A 21,252-nucleotide genomic window follows, 5' to 3' on the forward strand; every position below is an offset into this window, starting at 1 on the left:
TCCGATTTAAATCGGACTGAAATCGGAAATTGGACACATGTGTCCACACTGCATGTAAGAATAAAAAGATAATGCACCTCCAGCAGTTCAGACTCATGCTTTTAGTGAAATTGCTTTTCTTGCAGTCCATTAGAATTTCCCTCCACACCCTCTGAGCCTTGATGCCCTCAGCAACTGTTTAAAAGGGTATACACACCCATATAAACACCCAGCACTCACCTGAAAGTTTCTAGTTTACAGTTGGGATCACTGAGTCTGTCGGAGAGCTCTCTGACACCTGAGTCTCCTGGGTGATTGTAGCTCAGATCCAGCTGTTTCAGGTAGGAGGGGTTTGATTTGAGGGCAGAGGCCAAGAAAGAACAGCCCTTGTGTGTGATAAGACAACAGCTCAGCCTGAAACAAGAGATCATCTTTCTTCATTATTAGAGAAGAAACATGCATTAAAAGGTAAGCAAGGCATTTGCAAATTACTTGACATTGATAAATTACTATCAACCTTCATAAACTGACTCTGTCTGCTTTAAAACCGAGCTGATGATCAATTCCAAGAGGTTGAGAAAATGAAAGTTAAGGGATCCTAAAAGAGGTCAATTTGTAGTTTTTTTTAGAAAGAAAAACTCAAAATGAACCTATTTTTAGAATCCCTTATTTTTTCTTTCTTCATTTATCTGAGAGATTCTATTCAGAATTAAATTATAGTTATTATATTAATGTCCTATTACTCTACTCAGATGCTATCTGTGTGCCTGTGTTTCTCAGTGATAAGGATGGGGGTGTTTTGGTTATATCTCGTAGGTCATAGGGTCGCTCTTACTCCTGCGTCTGAACCCAGGGATGCCCATGTGATCCGAGCTCTGTGATGAACTTGGCTCTTTACCAGTCAAAGCTTTATGGAAGAGAGCAACTGTTGAAAAAAAGCTCCACTTTGGTCTCATCAGACCACAGAACCTTCTTCCACTTGACCATGGAGTCTCCCAAATGCCTTTTGGTGAACTCTAGTCAATATTTGATATGAGTTTTTTTCAACAGTGGCTCTCTTCCAAAAGTTCCATCTCAGCTGCTGAAGCTTGTAACTCTTTCAGAGTGGTCATAGGTGTCTTTTAGGACTCTCTCACTAGTCTCCTTCTTGCACGGTCACTCAGTTTGTGAGGACGCCCTGCTCTAGCCAGATTTACACATGTGCCATATTCCTTGCATTTCTTGATGATTGATTTAACAGAATACCAGGGGATGTTTAGTGCCTTGGACATTGTTTTGTATCCTTTCCCTGACTTAACCTTTTCAATAACCTCTTCTCTGAGTTGCTTGGAGTGATCTTCGGTCTTCATGGTGTAATGGTAGCCAGGAATACGGATTACTGAATACTAACCAGTGAATGGACCTTCCAGGCACAGGTGTCGCTATACTACAATCACTTGTGACACATTCACTGCACACCAATCTCTATTTCACTAATCGTGAAACTTCTAGCACCAATTGGCTGGACCTCTGTTGAATTAGGTGACTCACTTTAAAGGAGGTGAATACCTGGAATACTATGGAATCACTTTTTTTTCATTACATATTTTCAATTAATTTACTTTACAGTCTAGAAATCTGTTTTCACTTTGACATTAAAGAGGGCTTTTTTGTGAATGTTTTTGTCAAAAAAGCCAACTTATATTGACCATGATTAGTTTAAAAGCAATAAAAGGGTAAAACATCCAAGGGGGTGAATACTTATGGGAAACACTGTACCATGAGTCAAAGTAATAATAATTATCCCCTGAAGAAATATCACTTTGAGAACCACTCTGAATCTATTTCATGACCATCTACACCCAAGCATTGGATAATCTGTGTTGAACCTTCATTACACCATTACAACTACTTAGTGCACCAGGAGACATTAATATGTGGCAGGAGTGTTCTCTCTTTCTCCAAATGTAGATGGTTTTGTATTGCCAGAAGTGTGAATTAGAACATGGCATGGTAGCATGACTAAAAACAATACTGTTCAAAAGTTTAGAATGACAGACATTGACATTTTAACCATCAAATAAGGAACAAAATTAACTGAAACAGGACAGCAAACAAATCTAGCACATGCTTATGCTTTGTAAACTGTGGTGTTGTGCACTTTCGTTGTAGGTCTGTAGGCTGAATTTGCGTAATTACAAGGATATTTTTCTTTAAAAAATACTAAGCAGAGGGCAGGTTTGATTCTATGAACTTGGTTTCCTCATTTTCTTCCATGGTTCTGTTGACTTACACATTATGCTTATGTGAAAGCCATCTCATTGATGTCTCTTTTATGTTGTCTTCATTTGCACATTTGGCATTGAGGTATTCCAAAAGTAATGGAAAGTAATCAAGTTACATTACTTTAATATTGTGATTCTTGGATTAGGTTAATGAATACAATTTTTAACAGGCAATCAGTACTTGTGTTCGAATACATTTTTAAAGTAACCATCCCAACCCTGCTTGGAAGTCAAAGGGCTGCTCTAACTTCTGAGTCTGGATGCAGGGTGGCCCATGTGATCTAAGCTCTGTGATGTATACTCTTCCCTTTTCAACTGATAAAAGACTTTCACTACAAACAATACAGATGGGACACTTTGTATCAGTTCTGCTTTAACACTAGACATTTTCTTACAGTAAAGAATGAAACACATCATGACAACTGATAACATGTTTTTTGACTGGCTCTTGATAGGCAGCGATTTTTGATAGGGGTGGCACCAGTGGGGCACTGACGTATGCAGGGGTGGCATGAAGTGTGAGCAGGAGCGCCTGCGCAGACATATAAACTCACGTATGCACACACACACACAACAAAAATCCACACCCACACTCAGGTGTCGGCATAGCATTAATTTACCATTTTTGAATTGAACATTAGGCCTACCCAGAGATTAATGTGACCTCTGGTGCTGCATAGACTTGCTGATGGCCTTGTCGTCTGGCTCATATTCAGTGAAGTGAAGCTTCATGCAAGCATTGAGTCTTTCATAATTTAACCGCGAGCGCAGGTTAGTCTTTATATTTTTCATAAGTGAGAAAGATTTCTCACATGCATAAGTGGAACCGTGGTAACCATGGTTAACACAGCAATACTAACACGTTGCAATGTGCGATATGCAAGGGCGTCAGTTTGTTTTTAGAAATGGTGGGGACAATAACCATAAGCTTGAGTGTGGTTTGAAAAGTGCTGGGAACCCTTATGTAAGCTATTCATCCATTCAACGTTGCATTACAATATGCTCTAGTCTACAGTGTATTGTCAGGTGTTGAAAATCCCATTCGAACAATACAAAATTGATAATCTCGATGTTGCCATCAGCAGCTTGCTTATTTTACCAGATCATATCGGTCTCAATTTTAGACATACCGTTAGCTAGGCTAGCTGTAGGGAACAGTACCTCATCTGTGAATAGCAAGCTAACATTTGGCAAGTCAACACCACATCTTACCTTATCACTGTCACCAGTCGGTGGTTTTACAAATGAAATGCAGGCTAGAGTAATTGATATTTAATAACACCTAAAACAAAATTAGACTGACGGAAGAGATTGACAGAGGCAGCCACAAGCTTTGCCTCATCCGAGGTATGTGGCCGATCTACCGGACAATGGAGACAAACATACCTCCATCCGTGTTAGAAGGGCTGACTGCACACGTCACTACGGTAGGGTGCCCTCACGGGGCGTGTTGTGTGTATGTATGCAAATACAAATTTATGAATCCGGGAAAAGCTGAGAACACTTCGGCTGTGTAAGAACCAATTTTCAGGTGTTTATTAATAAGGTGGAGATATTTTCTTACATTGAACTTCCTAAGTCCGTAAAACACATTTAAGTGAAAAAAAATAATCGAAAAATAGTCACCATGAGTGTAAAGACAGATTGCGAGTAGGAGTATAAAAATCAGTCAGTGCATCTGGAGTATTAAATCTCTTAGAGAAAACTTCTGTTGTCTTCAAAGATAAAAAATGAAGTTGTATGCATCACTCCTTTGCTCCACACGCAGCCAGGCAGGTGTGCATGCTTTGAGGATGTCATCGTGCGCGTCTATCGCATAATTTACTGACTAATATTGGGGTGGCACTTGGGGTGGCCAGTCAGATTTCAGGGGTGGCCCGTGCCACCCTAGGCCACTCCCTGAACACGCCACTGGATAACAGACATGCAAAAGTGTGCTATCCAAGTCCACAACAAGTCTGACCTACACTGATTGACTGGTCAATCCAAACCATGGGTCAACATAATTATAATTATCCCCTGAAGAAATATCACTTTGAAAACCACTCTGAATCAATTTACTGACCATCTACACCCAAGAATTGGAGAATCTGTGTTGAACCTTCATTTCACCATTACATCTACTTAGTGCACCAGGAGACATTGATAGGTGTCTGGAGTGTTCTGTCTATACAAAACCATCTGCATTTTGGAGATAGTGACAGAAGTGTGAACAGTTCATGGACGCCAAAGTAATCTAGCACATGCAGCATAAGCTCCAATCAGGAGTGATACTTAATATAAAATTATAGTCAAAGACCAACCTTAATGTCTGTAGTGTACAGTGAGGGCTACTAAGTCCTGCAGAGAGAAGCTGAATACCAGAATCCTTCAGGTCATTGTTTTTGAGATCTAGTTCTGTCAGGGACACCGATGACTGCAGAGCAGAGGATACAGCCTTAGAGGATTCCTCTGTTAGCTTACAGTCAGCAAGTCTGAGTAGAGTGAGAGGTATAGAGATAGAGACAGAGAGTAGAGTTTTTAACAGGCAATCAGTAATTGTATCATAATACTTTTTTAAATTAACCCTCCCAACACTGCTTAGAGGTCACAGGGTCACTCCAACTCCCGAGTCTGGATGCAGGGTGGCCCATGTGATCCGAGCTCTGTGATGTCATACTCCAACCCTTTCAACTGATAAAATACTTTAAAAGTCATGTTTGTTCCCTGTCTAGTTATAGAATCTGGTGATTCTTTATCTGGTGATACTCTCTCTCCCTTGATGCGCCTTATTGTTCTGGATTTTCTAACGTGGCCTGACTGAGGTCTCCACTCCTGTGGTACAAAATTACAAACATTTTAACCCCCTTGGGAAAACTCTGTGTCCGGGAAATTTGAATTTATTCCAAACGGGTTAATAGACTTTTAATACAAATAATACAAATGGGACACTTTTCTATCAGTTCTGTTTGAACACTACAAATGTTCTCACAGTAAAGAATGAAAACACATCATGAAAACGGAATACATGTTTTCTGGCTGGCTCTTGATAGGCAGCTTTTAAAAAAGTGCAAAATATGGTATCCGAATCCACAACAATTCTGACCTGCACTGATTGACTGGTCAATCCACACCCTGAGTCAAAATAATTATAATTATCCCCTGAAGAAATATCACTTTGGTTAACTTTCTTTGAAAATACACTCTGAATCTATATACTGACCATCTACAAACAAGCATTTGAGAATATGTGTCAAAACTTCATTACACCATTTCAACTACTTAGTGTACCAGGAGACATTGATAGGTGTCAGGACTGTTCTGTCACTTTCTACAAAATGCAGATGGTTTTGTATAGACAGAAGTGTGAACAGTTCATGGGCAGCAAACTAATCTAGCACATGCAGCAAAAGCTCCAATCAGGAGTAATACTAGATATTAGAATGAAAGTCAAACACCAACCTTAATGTCTGTAGTTTACAGTGAGGGCTACTTAGTCCTGCAGAGAGAAGCTGAATACCAGAATCCATAATTTCACTGTTTGTGAGGTCCAGTTCTGTCAGGGAGACAGATGACTGCAGAGCAGAGGCTACAGCCTTACAGGATTCCTCTGTTAGCGTACAGTGAGCAAGCCTGCGTAGAGTGAGAGGTATAGACAGTGAGTAGAACATGGCATGGTAGCATAACTAAAAACAATACTGTTCAAAAGTTTAGAATAACACAGACATCGACATTTTAACCATCAAATAAGGAGCAAAATGAACTAAAACCATTCATGGACAGCAATCTAATCTAACACATGCCTATGCTTTGTAAACAAATGTGTTGTGCATTTTCATTGTAGGTCTGGAGGCTGAATAGGCATAATGAAAAGCAGACTTTTCCCAAAAAAACACTGATCAGAGGGCAGGTTTAATTCTTAAAACTTGGTTACCTATTTTTTTTTTTCAAGGTTACATTGTGCTGTTGACCTTATCTTATTGATGACTTTTCTGTTGTCTTCATTTGCACATTTGGCATTGAGGTATTCCAAAAGTAATGGAAAGTAATCAAGTTAAATCATTTTAATATTGTGATACTGGGATTAGGTTACTGAATAACATTTTTAACAGGCAATCAGTAATTGTATCTGTCAGGCTTTTCTCTGTGATTGAACCCAAGTTGCTGGACCTGGGGAACCGGCGCTTAGCCCAGTGTGCTAGTGAGGACCCATTTGAAGGATGTTGTTACGACTTGATTTCTTTATGGTTTAAACAGGGTTACTTCCAAACAGCGGTATTTCAACACATGGAAGGTATTCCAAAAACACAGGTGATATTCTAAAAGCGCAGAGAATACGTCCAAATAGGTTTAAGACCAAAAGACAGAGGATCAGGAACAGGGCAAAAGGCCATAAACTAAATAATATGTGACCTGATCCAGCAAAATGAGTCACAGTGACCAAGAACTCAACATTGAGATATTGGTATCTTTGGAAAGATGGGACAATAAGCTTTTAAATGATGTATTGGTCAATGTCCTATCTTAAACGGTTGTGAAGTTACATTAATTTGAATGATGGTGTGGCAGCACCTTTTTCCAACTGAAAACCCGAGATAATCGCATTTTAGTTTTCCGTCCGTTTTTTGATGACCTCTTCAGTAATCCTTGGCATCCAGAGCTGCACCCAGTGTTTTTACAACATGATTTTACTTAAGGCATTTAGATACTTAGAAAAGGCTATTAAATTGGACTGAAACATCAATTATTTCAAAATATTTATTACATATTATTCAATATTTATCAAAAAATTCAATAATAATTTAAGGCGCGTTTTACAGAGATTCAATTCATTTAAATTCAATACAATTCAATTCAGCTGATTTGACAGACTCATGTCCAAAACAACAAAAGACAGAACAGATATATATTAAAAAGGACTATAAAAACATAAGTAGATCAAATGTCACATACAAACATACATACATTTTAGGTACAATAGTGTGCCCTCAGTCTGAATGTGTAACAGGAACATTGATGAATACCTCCAAAGATTGTACAGACAATATTTTCGCTTTAAAGCCTTTGAGACAGTGGCAAAATGTCAGTGTGTGTGTGTGTGTGTGTGTGTGTGTGTGGCACAGAGACATTGACTATTATATACATGTATCTACATAGAGAGAGAGAGAGAGGGAGACTGAGAGAGTCAAAACAGACATACTACATTTTCGCTTTAAAGCCTTTGAGAGAGTGGCAAAATGTCAGTGAGTGAGTGTTCAGTGTGTGTGTGTGTGTGTGTGTGTGTGTGTGTGGCAGAGAGACATTGACTATATACATGTATCTACATAGAGAGAGAGAGGGAGAGAGAGAGAAAGACTGAGAGAGAGTCAGTGAGTTAGTGAGAGAGTGTGTGTGGCATAAACACAGAGACACATAGTTGGAATCATATTTCAACTCTACGTTTCTTAGCTTCTTTCTCAGTGGAACAGCTCACCTTCCCAGCTGGTTTTGGGCATGTAATGTCCCTTGTATTGTCGTTGCAAAACTCACAAATGTGATGGTAAAGATAGTCCTGACGTATCGGACCATCTCTTGATAGAGTGAACGTTCTAGGGTGACTTTCACGAGGTGATCCTCCTGTTTTCTGCAGCGACTGGATTTCTCTGCCTCAGTCAGGTTAGCGGACTTGTAAATGATGGAGTTGTTCTTTTGGCATTGCCAACACAAGTCAGTCATCGGCTTTGTACGCACAATGTAGGGCACAAGGGTCTTCCACAGGCGTCGAAAGGTCACAAGACTCACCACACAATGTTCTGATAAAACAAAGTAGAGAAAGCTTAATTTCTGTATCAATGCACTGTTTTCAACATCTCAGTTTTTTTAATGCTGTTGTAATCAGTAAAGGTAGATCTACTTATTATGTTTTTTCAGCATAGGCTTATTTGCAACATAGGCTTATTTACATAATTTCAGCACACAAATGCTCAGTGATAAGCAAGGATGTAGTGGTAGCTAAACGCAAGTAAACACAGTTTATCCACATCTTAATAGAGTTTATGTGCCAAATGCAACTATTAACATTGCCAAATCCCACTGCATTATCCTGATTTAAGATTTAACCCACCTGGCCTGGAAGCCATCAGACTATGATAAAGATTAAGTTTAAAAGTATACAGGCCTTACAGGATTAATATCACAGCAATAACCTTCCATCATCAAACATGTTCTGCATGTCTTTTTAAACATCTGATTCTGCATAGCCTACTACATTTACCCCCCTCTTATTGTACCACTACGACATTGGAGAGGTCACCTACCTCTTGCCTTAATTGCGCTTTAATAAGCACGGAAAACTGTCGCCTTGGTGTAATGAGATGGCAGCAACTTCACATCGAAACGTTTATACCCGGGAATGCGACCAGGGAGAACCAATGCGTGAAGCTCTGCGAAGTTCACGATGAACGAAACAACACGGCAGATGTCGTCATGTGTGAGCAGTCTCTGATCTCTTCTCTGGCGACCTCCAGACTTTTTAACTCGTGGGGTCAAGCCGTGTTCCTTGTAGTGTTTCAGTAGAGCTGTCAGTTTATTCTGGCTGATGCTGAAATTAAACGGGAACATCACGTAAGCTACTGTCAGTAAAATCAAGAACATACTTCTGATCAGTCGCATAAGTGTAATGGTTGTAAAGCTAGGCCTACTTACCAATGTAGGAACGTGAATGTTTCACGGAAAATTCTTCCATCCAAGAAATATTCCGACCTTTGATGTTGACGCTCTCGTTGGATTTTCTTCGTCGAACAAGTGAATTTATCATTCTGGAAGTGACAGCTGATCTTCCCCAGAAGAATTAGGTCTTTCTCGTATTCAGAAAGAGACGCCATTGATAATCGAAGGTCGAAAACGAAGTCCTCCTCGAAAGATTTAAAACACTCTTGCCCATTGTTTAGTTTACAACCTTTGCAAGTAAACGCACGAATTTTTGTGATCTCATCTTCTCGGTTTTCAAACACCGTACCCACACACACTGCTTCACAGGTCGACATAACCCTCTCCACCTCGCCTATGTCAGTGACAGGCTGCTCGCTCGAGAAGTCCTCAATGTTGTTGTCGTCGCCGTCGTCGCCAGTATGGGTAGCAGGCTCCAAAGTCGGTCGTGAGTCAAAGTCACTGTCTTCATCGCTGTCAGTGTCATCAGATGCCACATCAATACATCCAAAGTAGTCATTCACCAGCTTTATCCAGTCTTCTTGGCCAGCAGCAGAGCGCAAATTAGAGGCGCCAACGGAGTTTAACGCATTAGCTATTTCACATTCTTTAGATGACGACATTACCAAACACACGGTATGGCACACTTTACCAAACACACGGTATGGCACACTACACTATAAAAATGACAAGGTTGAATACAAAGTATTAAGTGAAACGCGAACTTTTTGAGGAGATATTTTGGAGTAAATGTTGCTAGCATTAGACTACAGTAGCACTGCTAATCTGACAGGATGGTAGGTGGACCAATCGCGTCGCACAAGGCTGTAAACAGGGCTTCCTATTGGCAACTGAGGAGGCTCTGTGAACATTTTGATAGGTTTAATAAGAAAGGACTTGACGTTTTCACACCATATTTGGATAACTGAGAGCATGACGTTTCAGGGGATATCAAAACATTGGAAAATCCTCGTGCGAAATCCTTGGTCGAGCCGGCTGGTAAAACAGCGTTATTCGAGACATTCTTTGTAAGATTAAGAGTTGCAAGTCAACCTAAACAGCCATTTAAGTGCATTTTCGCAATTACTGTGATGATGAAACTTTGGGAGATTCATTTTGAAGACCTTTTCTTTCATATAAGGTAAAAAAAAAAAAATCAATATTTTCAATGTTTCTTACTGTAAACGGCCATATCTCAAAATAGAACGTTGCGACTTCCGACTCATTTCGCCAGAGCGGGTCACATATACAAACATTTAACTTTCAGACTTCTGAACAGTAGCTACAATAGGCAGGCTTCAAAAGGCCCCACACAACCGAAAGTGCCTTGTGAACCGCAACGATGCACAAACCTGTAACAGCAGACTAGCTAAAGATAGGGCACCAAAGTGCTTGAGAACCCTGAAACAGGAGGCTAGCTAGAGCCTGCTTTAACAAAGTGCTTGAGAGCATTACTTGCATTGTCTACAAGAAACAACCTGATAAGGGTCATAGAGACTAGCCAGGTATTATGTCCTGGCTAATTAAGGGAAGTCGCAATCACAACATATATAACAGGTGAGCACACATAATAGGAAACAGGTGAGGGCACAGAATCACAACAACGGCACATGTGGACACAAATAAGTTCATTCTTTTGTCGTTTGGCCACCAGAGGCCGCCAATGTGCCATTCACTGCACGAACTCATGACAGTATTGGAATACATTTTTAAAGTAACCCTCCCAACTCTGCTTGTCTGGAGTCTGGATGCAGGGTGACCCATGTGATCAGAGCTCTGTGATTTACAGTATACTCCCCTTTCAACTGATAAAATACTTAAATAGTCATGTTTGTTCCCCGTCTAGTTAGAAACTGGTGAATCTTCATGTGAAGCCATGCTCTCTCTCCCCTGATGCGCATCGTTGTTTCTGATTTTTCTACCATTGCCTGACTGAGGCCTCCACTCCTGTGGTATAAAATTACTAACATATCTTGGCCACCTAGGGGAGCATCTTTGTCTGAGATATTTGTATTTATTTGAAATGGATTAAAAGACTTTTACAACCAACAATAAAAATGGGACACTTTGTATCAGTTCTATTTAAACATTATAAATGTTCTTACAGTAATGAATGAAAACACATCATGAAAACTGAATACATGTTTTCTGCCTGGCTCTTGATAGGCAGAGATTATACAAGTGCAAAAGTGTGGTATGCAAGTCCACAACAATTCTGACCTACACTGACTGGTATATCAATAATATGGGGCAAAATAATTATAATTATCAACTGAAGAAATATCACTTTGGTTCTTTTTCTTCGAAAATACACTCTGGATCCATTTACTGACCATGTACACACAAGCATTGGAGAATCTGTGTTAAAACTTAATTACACGCTTACAACTACTTAGTGTACCAGGAGACATTGAAAGGTGTCAGGAGTGTTCTGTGTCAACAGTGTCAACAGTGCATGGACAGCACACTAATCTAGCACATGCATTAAAATCTCCAATCAGGAGCGATACTGCATACTAAAAATAAAGTCAAACACCAACCTTAATGTCTGTAGTTTACAGTGAGGGCTACTCATTCCTGCGGATAGAAGCTGAATATCAGAATCATTCAGGTCAGCAAGTCTGAATAGAGTGAAAGGTAAAGAGACAGAGAGTTGAACATGGTAGCATGACTAAAAACAACATGGTTCGAAAGTTCAGAATGACACAGACAACTCCAGAATCTCTCAGATCATTCAACAGATCATACTCAGGTCAGCAGCAGACAGTTTGGTGACTGCAGAGCACAGTTCACAATCTCACAGGATTGATCACTGAGTCTTTAACCAGCTAGTCCGAAACACAATATCATGGTCAGAACAGTATAGATCACTTAAATTTCACAGAGCACAAAAATAACAAAAGTGTAGTTATTCCTGTAGTTAAGTCCCTTCCGTGCATATTTATTTTTTCTGTGCAGTATCTGCTAATCATATAGAAAAGTTTAATAGTATGACTCTGTGTGGGGAACATATGAGCAAGTCTAAAGGATTTCATTGTTTCATCTTTCATCCCTTTTGTGAATGCCTCTTCAAATAAATCTTTTCTCCTGTTCTTTCAGAAACTTTAATTATCCCATCCTCAGCCTGCAAAATCTACCTTCAATTAGTCATTTTAAAGTGAAAAAAAACATTTGATAACATACCGAAGTTCCCCAATTGTAAAGTGAGGATCCTTCAGTGTCGCAAATAACAGGCTCTCTGTCAATTCTTCAGGAATATTGTTGCTCACATCCAGCTCTTTCACACAGAAGGGGTTTGCCATCAGAGCAAGAGCCAGACAAACAAAACCGTCATCTGAGATATGACAATAAGAGAGCCTGAAAGAGAACACACACAATTTCAGATACATACAGAGAAGGAGAGATAGAGAGAGAGAGAGAGAGAGAGAGAGATTGCTACTGGCAAATAGGGTAGATTTGGGCCTATCCAGAAAAGCCAGGCTTGTTGAAATGGCAGTCAGAGCACATACTCAGTGCTGTATTGGAGCTCCATTATATGAAATATAAACAAGAAAAACATTATCACTGGCCAACAGTACCATAAATTACATTTTTGGAAGTCAGCAAGTCATCCCCTACACTCTCAACATTCCAGAGTCACAGTGGAAGGCTTATTTAAGAGCAAACTCTCATCCAGGTTCACAGAAGTACTTCCACACTAAACTTTCAGCATCTCGTCAGCGGCATCTTACTGTAGATCCCTGATGTTCTATTATTGGAAAATGCTAATTGTCAAGAAGCAACCAGACTCCAACAGATGACCATCGAGCTGACAATCCAGCACAGCAACACAGTAGCTTACATGATGATGTTTAATGTTTGCATTACAACTGGGAAAAGTACAAAACTAAATGAAGTAAATTCATTTTTTAAGCAATTCAAAAGAAAACATTTCCGTTATCCTGCCATTCACATACTTAACCTGAAAAAAACACACACTATAAACTCAATACAGCCTCACTGTTTTTTTTTCCCATTTGAATGCTTAAGTGGTGATACAGAAGTACAGGTGCATCTCAATATATTAGAATATCATCGAAAAGTTGATTTATTTCAGTAATTCTATTCAAAAAGTGAAACTCATATTTTATATAGATTCATTTCACACAGACGGATATATTTCAAGTGATTATTTCTTTTAAATTTGATGATTATAACTGACAGCTTATGAAAACCCAAAATACAGTATCTCAGAAAATTAGAATATTACTGTAGACCGATAGAAAAAAGAATTTTTAACACAGAAATGTTGGACTACTGAATAGTATTAACATGTACAGCACTCAATACTTGGTTGGGGCTCCTTTTGCATGAATTGCTGCAGCAATGCGGCGTGGCATGAAGGCAATCAGTCTGTGGCACTGCTGAGGTGTTATGGAAGACCAGGTTGTTCTGATAGTGGCCTTCAGCTCTTCTGTGTGTTTGGGTCTGTTGTCTCGCATCTTCCTTTTCACAATACCCTATAGAATCTCTAGGGGTTTTAGGTCAGGCGAGTTTGCTGGCCAATCAAGCACAGGGATACCATGGTCCTTAAACCAGGTACTGGTACCTTTGGAAGTGTGTGCAGGTGCCAAGTCCTGATGGAAAATGAAATCTGCATCTCCATAAAGCTGGTCAGCAGAGAGAAGCACAAAGTGCTCTAGAACTTTCTGGTAGATGGCTGCGCTGACCTTGGACCACACAGTGGACTAACACCAGCAGATGACATGGCACCCCAAACCATCACTGACTGTGGACACTTTACACTGGACCTCAAGCAACTTGGATTCTGTTCCTCTCCTCTCTTTCTCCAGACTCCGGGACCTTGATTTCCAAATTAAATGCAAAATGTACTTTCATCTGAAAAGAGAACTTTGGACCACTGAGCAACAGTGCAGTCCTTTTTGTCCTTAGCCCAGGTGAGACGCCTCTGACGTTGTCTCTGGTTCAAGAGTGGCTTGACACAGGAATGCGACAGTTGAAGTCCATGTTCTGGATACGTCTGTGCATGTAGGCTCTTGAAGCACTGACTCCAGCTGCAGTCCACTCCTTGTGAATCTCCCTTGAATGGGCTTTGTTTTACAATCCTCTCCAAGATGTCGTTATCCCTGTTGCTTGTGCACCTTTTTCTACCAAATTGTTTCCTTCCATTCAACTTCCCATTAATGTGCTTGGATACAGCACTCTCTGAACAGCATGCTTCTTTAGCAGTGACCTTTTGTGTCTTACCCTTCTTGTGCAGGGTGTCAATGATCGTCTTCTGGACAACTGTCAAGTCAGCAGTCTTCCCCATGATTGTGTAGCCTACTGAACTAGACTGAGAGACCATTTAAATGCTCAGGAAGCCTTTGCCGTTGTTTTGAGTTAATTAGCTGATTAGAGTGTGACACCATTGGTCATCAATATGGAACTTTTTCACAATATTCTAATTTTCTGAGATACTGAATTTGGGGTTTTCATTAGCTGGCAGTTATAATAATGAAAATTAAAATAAATAAACACTTTAAATAGATCAGTCTGTGTGTAAACAATCTATATAATATATGAGTTTCACTTTTTGAATAGAATTACTGAAATAAATCAACTTTTCGATGATATTCTAATTTATTGAGATGCACCTGTATGCTGATATTGTTCATGTTATCAGGAATCATGATAGTGTAAGACCAACCTTAATGTCTGCAGTTTACAGTAAGGACTAGACAGTCCTTTAGAAAGCAGCTGAACCCCAGAATCCCGCAGGTCATTGTTGCCCAGGTCAAGCTCTAGCAGGGGGTTTGCTAACTGCAGAAATGAGGCCACAACCTTACAGGACTCATGTGTGAGTTTACAGCCTTTAAGTCTAAAAGACAGCGAGAAAAATAAATGTTTTAAATAGGTGCATGTCCGAAATATAGATATATAAGACACTCTTAAATAAAACTCACATGAGAAAGTAAAGAGAGATAATGACAGTGAGAGTTTGCTGATGTCAAAACAATGTAGTTGATTAAATACTAAAAGCACTGTTTTGAATCCAATACAATTCAATTAAAGGAAGGTTTACACTTTGTAGGTACACCTGGAATGTTTCCATTGTGTTTGACCTGAATCGGTAACTTGTGTATGGTTGAAACAAAATTTAGGGGTGGGCGATATGGCAAAAATCTTCTATCACGGTATTTGTAATTTTATATCACGGTTACGGTATATATCACAGGTATATTATACGTAGGGTGACTAGATTTGAGTTTGTGAAAAAGAGGACAATTCAGCGGTGGCTAACTGTCTATACTATACAGTATGATAATTTATTTATTGACCCTTATGAACACTAAGTTGAAGAAACAATACTGCCTCAATAGGCTATTGGCCTAAGCAATAGTGGCCAGTATAGTCCTATTTTGTACTGAACGTTTCCATTGAATCTTTATAGTAAGATTAAAACAAAGTGCATGTAGTGGCATTTAGTCCAGTGCTTATGAGGCTTTCAGTGGTTCTTGAATGTACTTTCAGAAGATATATCAAGTGTTAAAAAACTTTCTTTTCAATGTTTGTTCACATGATATCGCAATAATGATGAGAAAAACATGTTCTTCTGTGGCCCAAAAAACTAAAACAGAAACAGACGTTCATTTGTTCATGGGTGAAACAGAAATTCATTTGTGAGACATTCATATTCTACTCAACTGTAAGGAATATTCTTTTGCATAATGATCAGCTAGATGTCGCGATGTGTTTCACATTTTTTTTTACAGTTATTTGCGAAGATATACTTAAATGTGTAAACTTCTTTTTCTGCACTGGCAGCCATCTTTCTTCAAAATGTTTGGAGTCAGGCGGTTACCAATGTGTTTGCAAGGCATCCTGGGAAATGTAATCTAATAATTCACGTCTTTCATATCATTCCGCAAGTAGTCCGGTCATTTAACGTCAGCAAGTAATGGGTTGCTATGCAACACCTGAAACTTTAAAGGTCTATTTGCCTGAAGAACTATTTTCTCTAAGCGGAAATCACGAAACGGCAACAAAATCGTTAAAGAGGTATTTTGGAGGAATTTCTTCTATCGTTTTGGCGAGTAACTGTATAATAAGCCTGATGATGTATAGTTTGGAGGTCATTATCTAAAAATAAATGGATTGGATTTCAAAATAAGAGTATACCGCGGTTGAAACGGTATAGCCCAATCTCTCCTGGTAGACACATTTCTACCATTGCACAGTATATACCGTCATACCGCCCAGCCCTATCTGAAACCTTAACACACTAAATAAAACTAATTTGAACTGCAAAGGTACAACTGAGCTGTTGCTTCTTTCTGGTTACATACCGGATGTAAGACTCTGTATCACACAGTAATAAAAATCAATGATGTTTCTCTAAAAACTAAAATATTACTTGCCTCAGTGTTTTCAGTTGGCAGTTTGGTTTTCCAAGACTAGAGAACAGCTTCTCTAATGATGTTTGGAGATCACAACCACTCATGTCCAAGACACTCACTTGAGAAACACAAAACTGCAAGACTGACTCCACGGCCACACAGGAGCTGTCCTTGAGTCTACAGCAGATGAATGAACAAAGGGGGAGGAAGAGACCGTAAGAAACATGTCCTCTTCACCTTTTCCATTTCCAAATAAGAAATAATAGTAAAGAAGGATATGCGTGAAAACATGGGCTCTCTGTCCAACAGCTCTTCTCTTAATATACAGACCTGACTTTACACTCTTGATTCAGTGGTTGATGGAGCAGTTCTCCTCCTCTCTCCTGAAGCTCGCTGTCACTGATGTCCATCTCTCTCAGGTGGGGGTTTGCCAAGGCCAAAAACCTTCCAGTCAGTTCACAGCCAGCAAGTCTGTGAAAACAAAATTGAGGAACAGACCATCACAAATTGTGAAATCAGAGAGCAAATTCTTCCTAGAGTAAAACATTGATGGCTCAAATGGTGAGTAAATGTATCTACTCATCCATTCCTCAGTTGGAAATGTTAGTCTGGTAATTGTATCGAAGTCCAAGTAAAACTATAGAAGTGGCTGTAAAAAAACATGTCCTCTACACCTCCAAATAAGAAGTACTAGTAAAGAGGGATATGCGTTAAGACATGGGTTCTCTGCCCAACAGCATTTCTCTACATATACAGACCTGACTTTACTGTCTTGATTCAGTGGTTGATGGAGCAGTTTTCCTTCACAGTCCTGAAGCTCGCTGTCACTGATGTCCAGCTCTCTCAGGTGGGGGTTTACCCCCTGAAGAGTTGAGGCCAAAAACCTTCCAGTCAGTTTACAGCCAGCAAGTCTGCAAAAACAAAATAGCTGAAGAGACTATCACAAATTGTAAAAACAGTAAAACATTTATGTTGCTATTGTCTGGTTAATGCAGTTTACAGTTAACAGTATGCGTCTGTTAACACAGTCTACAATATTACTTACCTCAGTGTCTCCAGTTTGCAGTGTGGACTCTGTAAAGCGGAGAGCAGCTTTTCCAATGACTTCTGCAGGTTATTCTGACTGAGATCCAGCTCTCTTAAGGGGGAGTTTGCAGACTGCAGAGCTGAGGCCACAATATCATATGACCTCTCTGTGAGGTCACAGCTAGCGAATCTACAATTATAAATCATATGCCAATATGTGCCAGTGATTATTAGGTGATTTTAAAAAGTTTACATTGATAATTTACAGTATACATAATAGTATGAGGCCTTGAAATGTTTTATTTCTGTTTATTTTAGTTTTGTTTTGAAATGTAACTTTTTTTCACAAGATAAATAACAGCAGGGTGAGAAGATGAAGGATTTTCAATCAAGTTTGACACATCACAAATAAACATAATTTCTATTATATTTACAACATATCATTCCATTCTGGTCATGCTGACAACTAATACATGAATAAATGCTGGAACAGCTTTAATGATACAAACAGGGCTTAAAGTAAAGAAAATGTCTGTCAATGATTATTATTTAAAAACAATGTAAACCATTTGTCTGTTCATAGTAATACAGCCCGCTGAGTATACAAGGAGAGCATAGATTGCAAGTTCATGCGCTGTTACAAAATGATGAGCATATATTTAAAAAATATCACTCTCAGAAAAAAAAAACTAAATAATTTCTGTAGAGGTTGCTCTCACATTAGGTAGGGTAAGCATTGGTTTTAAGCTGATTTCTCAGATATTTATTATTTCCATATGGGATGTAATAGGGAACTCACCGTGCCTTTCTGCAGCATCTGACAGCTGGTATTAGTCTCCTCCGTCCCTCCTCTGATGTGTTGTATTTCTTCAAGTCAAACTCATCAAACACCTCCTCAGACATCAAAAGCATGTGGGCCAGTGCTGAACAGAGGGCAGGTGACAGTTCACCTGAGACGCCATCTGAATTTTTCATGTATGTCTGGACTTTTTTATGTAGGGAATGATCATTCATTTCAAATAAGCAATGGAAAAGATTGATGCATCTTTCAGGAGACAGATCCTTTCTGTTGAGATCCTTGATGTACTGACAAGTTTTCTTGATGCTCTTTGAGCTGCTGTGTGTGTTTGACAGCAGACCTTGTAAAAGGGCCTGATTGCTCTCCAATGAGATGCCTACAAGGAAGCGGAGGAAAAGATCCAGGTGTCCATTCTTGCTGTCCAAAGCGTTGTCCACGGCTCCCTTCAACATAAAATGCAAGGGAAGGGGGGCTTGCAGGTATTTGTGTCGTTTGCTAATGAATGGTTTCAGTCTCTCAAAATGTTCTGACATGTAGGAGTGAAACACAAACATGGCTGCCAGGAACTCCTGGATGCTCAGATGCACAAAGCAGTAGACCTTCTTGTGGTGAAACACACATTCCTCCCTGAAGATCTCAGTGCACATGCCAGAGTACACAGATGCGTCACTCACATCAATGCCACAATCTCTCAGGTCTTCCTCATAGAACATGAGATTGCCATTCTCCAGATGCTTGAAGGCCAGCTCTGCCAGCTTCAGTATGACATCTTTATGTGATTCCAGGAGCCTCTGCCTATCTATATAATTTTCCTCTTGATATTTCTGGTTCTTCCTGGTGGTCTGGATGAGCAGGAAGTGCATGAACATCTCAGTCAGAGTTTTGGGGGCTTTCTTACCCTCTTCCAGTATCTGCTGAAGGACAGTGGCTGAGATCCAACAGAAGACTGGCATGTGGCACATGATGTAAAGGCTCCTGGATGCCTTAATGTGCGAGATGATTCTGTTAGCTTGATACTGGTCACTGATCCTCTTCCTGAAGTACTCTTCCTTCTGTGGATCACTGAACCCTCGTACTTCTGTCACCTGATTGATGCACTGAGAAGGGATCTGACTGGCTGCTGCTGGTCGGGAGGTTATCCAGATGAGAGCAGAGGGAAGCAGAGTTCCCTGAATCAGGTTCGTCATCAACACATCCACTGATGATGTTTGTGTTGCATCAGACAACTGCTGGTTCTCTTGGAAATTCAGCGGAAGTCGACTCTCATCCAAACCATCAAAGATGAACACAATATGGCAGTGTTTGTATTCACCATCCTGCAGCTCACTAAGCTCTGGGTGGAAGTCCAGCAGGAGCCTGTGAAGACTGTACTGATCATGTTTGACCAAATTCAGCTCACGGAACGGAAGAACAAACATGAAATCTACATCCTGGTTAGCCTTCTCCTCTGCCCAGTCAAGGATGAACTTCTGCACTGAGACGGTTTTTCCAATGCCAGCAATGCCTTTGGTCATGACAGTTCTGATGGGTCTCTGCTGTCCAGGTAAGGACCTGAAGATGTCATTGCAGTTGATTGCTGTGTCTTCTGTAGTTTGTGATCTGGATGCTGACTCTACCTGCCAAACTTCATGTTCATTATTCACCCCTTCACTCTCTCCCTCTGTGATGTAGAGCTCTGTGTAGATCTTGTTAAGAAGTGTTCGAGCCTCTGATCTTGTGACACCCTCAGATATCCTCTCAAACCTCCTCTTCATACTTGCTTTATGATTCACCATTGCTCTGTTCAGAACATCATCTCTTTGGCATTAAACAAACAAACAAACAAACAAAAACAAAACCCAATCAGCATCATACTAATTTGTTATTGCCTCTTAAACCCACATTTTAAGAAGAGTAACATTGAACAATGAACTTCCAAAGGTCACCATCATTTTGTCTCTCAATTAAATGGTGTTTCTATTCTCTTGGAAGCAGTTCTGAAAGAAATACTTCATGACTCACCTGTAAGTTTGGCCCTTTTTGACAGGAGCAGGCTCAGTTTGGAGATGTGTGCTTCCTTCCATGACTATGTACTCATCCGAAGTTTTCTGTATATAAATCTGTGCCATGTGTAAGTGTGGGTATAGAGGGTTCTGCCCCGAGTGTGGGTGTGGATATGGAGGAACTTGTGCCATGGTTGCAAATGGCTTTAGATGAAGCTGTGCCAGTTCTCTGTGTTGGTAGAGAGATGATTGTGCCATGGCTGTAGAGGGATATACAGGAGATTGGTCCATGGTTGTATGTGCATATAACAGAGGTTGTGCCATGGTTATGTCAGGGTTTAGAAAGGGTTGTGCTTTGGATCTCTTTCTGCACTGGGGACAGCTGTAGTCTCCTGATGGACCAGACTGGCTCCAGTAGCTGCTGATGCACTGCCTGCAGAAACTGTGTCCACAGGTGGTGATGACCGGGTCCCTCAGTCGCTGCTCACACACTCCACACCTGGACTGATCAGAACTCAGAACATTCCTCCAAGCCCTGCAGTGACAGATAAATCACACAAAGAGTCACATTATTCATTGATGTGTAAGAAAACCTTACAACAGGATCTATACACACACACTCCTTTCTTTATTTTCTCTCTTTCTCACACACACACAAACATACACACTATGGGCCCTATCTTGCACCCAGCGCAATTGACATTGTCACCGACGCATGTATCATTCCTATCTTGCACCCGGCGCACAGCGCGATTTTCCCTCCAGAGGCGCGCTTCAAAATGAACTTGCGTCGACATGGGCGGGGGCGGAACAGAGAAGGCGTTTCTCTGGCGCAAGTGGTATTTTGCAGTTTCAAAACGACGCCGTGCGCCGTGCGCCATTGACCAAAAAAAAGCTGGTCTAATGTGAGGCGCAATGTCTAAAGTCTGCAACGCGTATTTAGAACGCTATTTTAAGGGCGCATGTGCTTGCCCGCACAGTATAGGACCTGTAGGCTACACTTTACTTCTGTCGTCTTCAAGAGAGATTTACACCAATTGTTTGGCAAGCCATATATAATTACAAGGAAAATAAAGTATTTACCACATGAGGAAATCATTGTGATATCCGTATCCAAGACATTTAAAAACTAGGCATACATCTAGCGTACACAATTG

At 40.2% G+C, this 21,252-nt stretch overlaps 1 protein-coding gene across 1 annotated transcript in view; it reads right to left on the reverse strand.

The window, feature by feature from the left end:
• Positions 1–21,252, reverse strand: part of LOC308382608 (NACHT, LRR and PYD domains-containing protein 3-like) — a 39,805-nt gene that overhangs the window by 11,568 nt on the left and 6,985 nt on the right. Inside the window, 8 exon segments of the mRNA XM_080861002.1 lie at positions 220–393; positions 4,547–4,717; positions 5,685–5,855; positions 14,599–14,769; positions 17,334–17,504; positions 18,114–19,908; positions 20,115–20,133; positions 20,135–20,630. Of these exon segments, the coding sequence (XP_080717128.1) occupies positions 220–393; positions 4,547–4,717; positions 5,685–5,855; positions 14,599–14,769; positions 17,334–17,504; positions 18,114–19,908; positions 20,115–20,133; positions 20,135–20,630 (3,168 nt within the window).

This window comes from Sprattus sprattus, assembly GCF_963457725.1.
Source record: "Sprattus sprattus genome assembly, contig: scaffold_52, whole genome shotgun sequence".
NCBI lineage: Eukaryota > Metazoa > Chordata > Actinopteri > Clupeiformes > Clupeidae > Sprattus > Sprattus sprattus.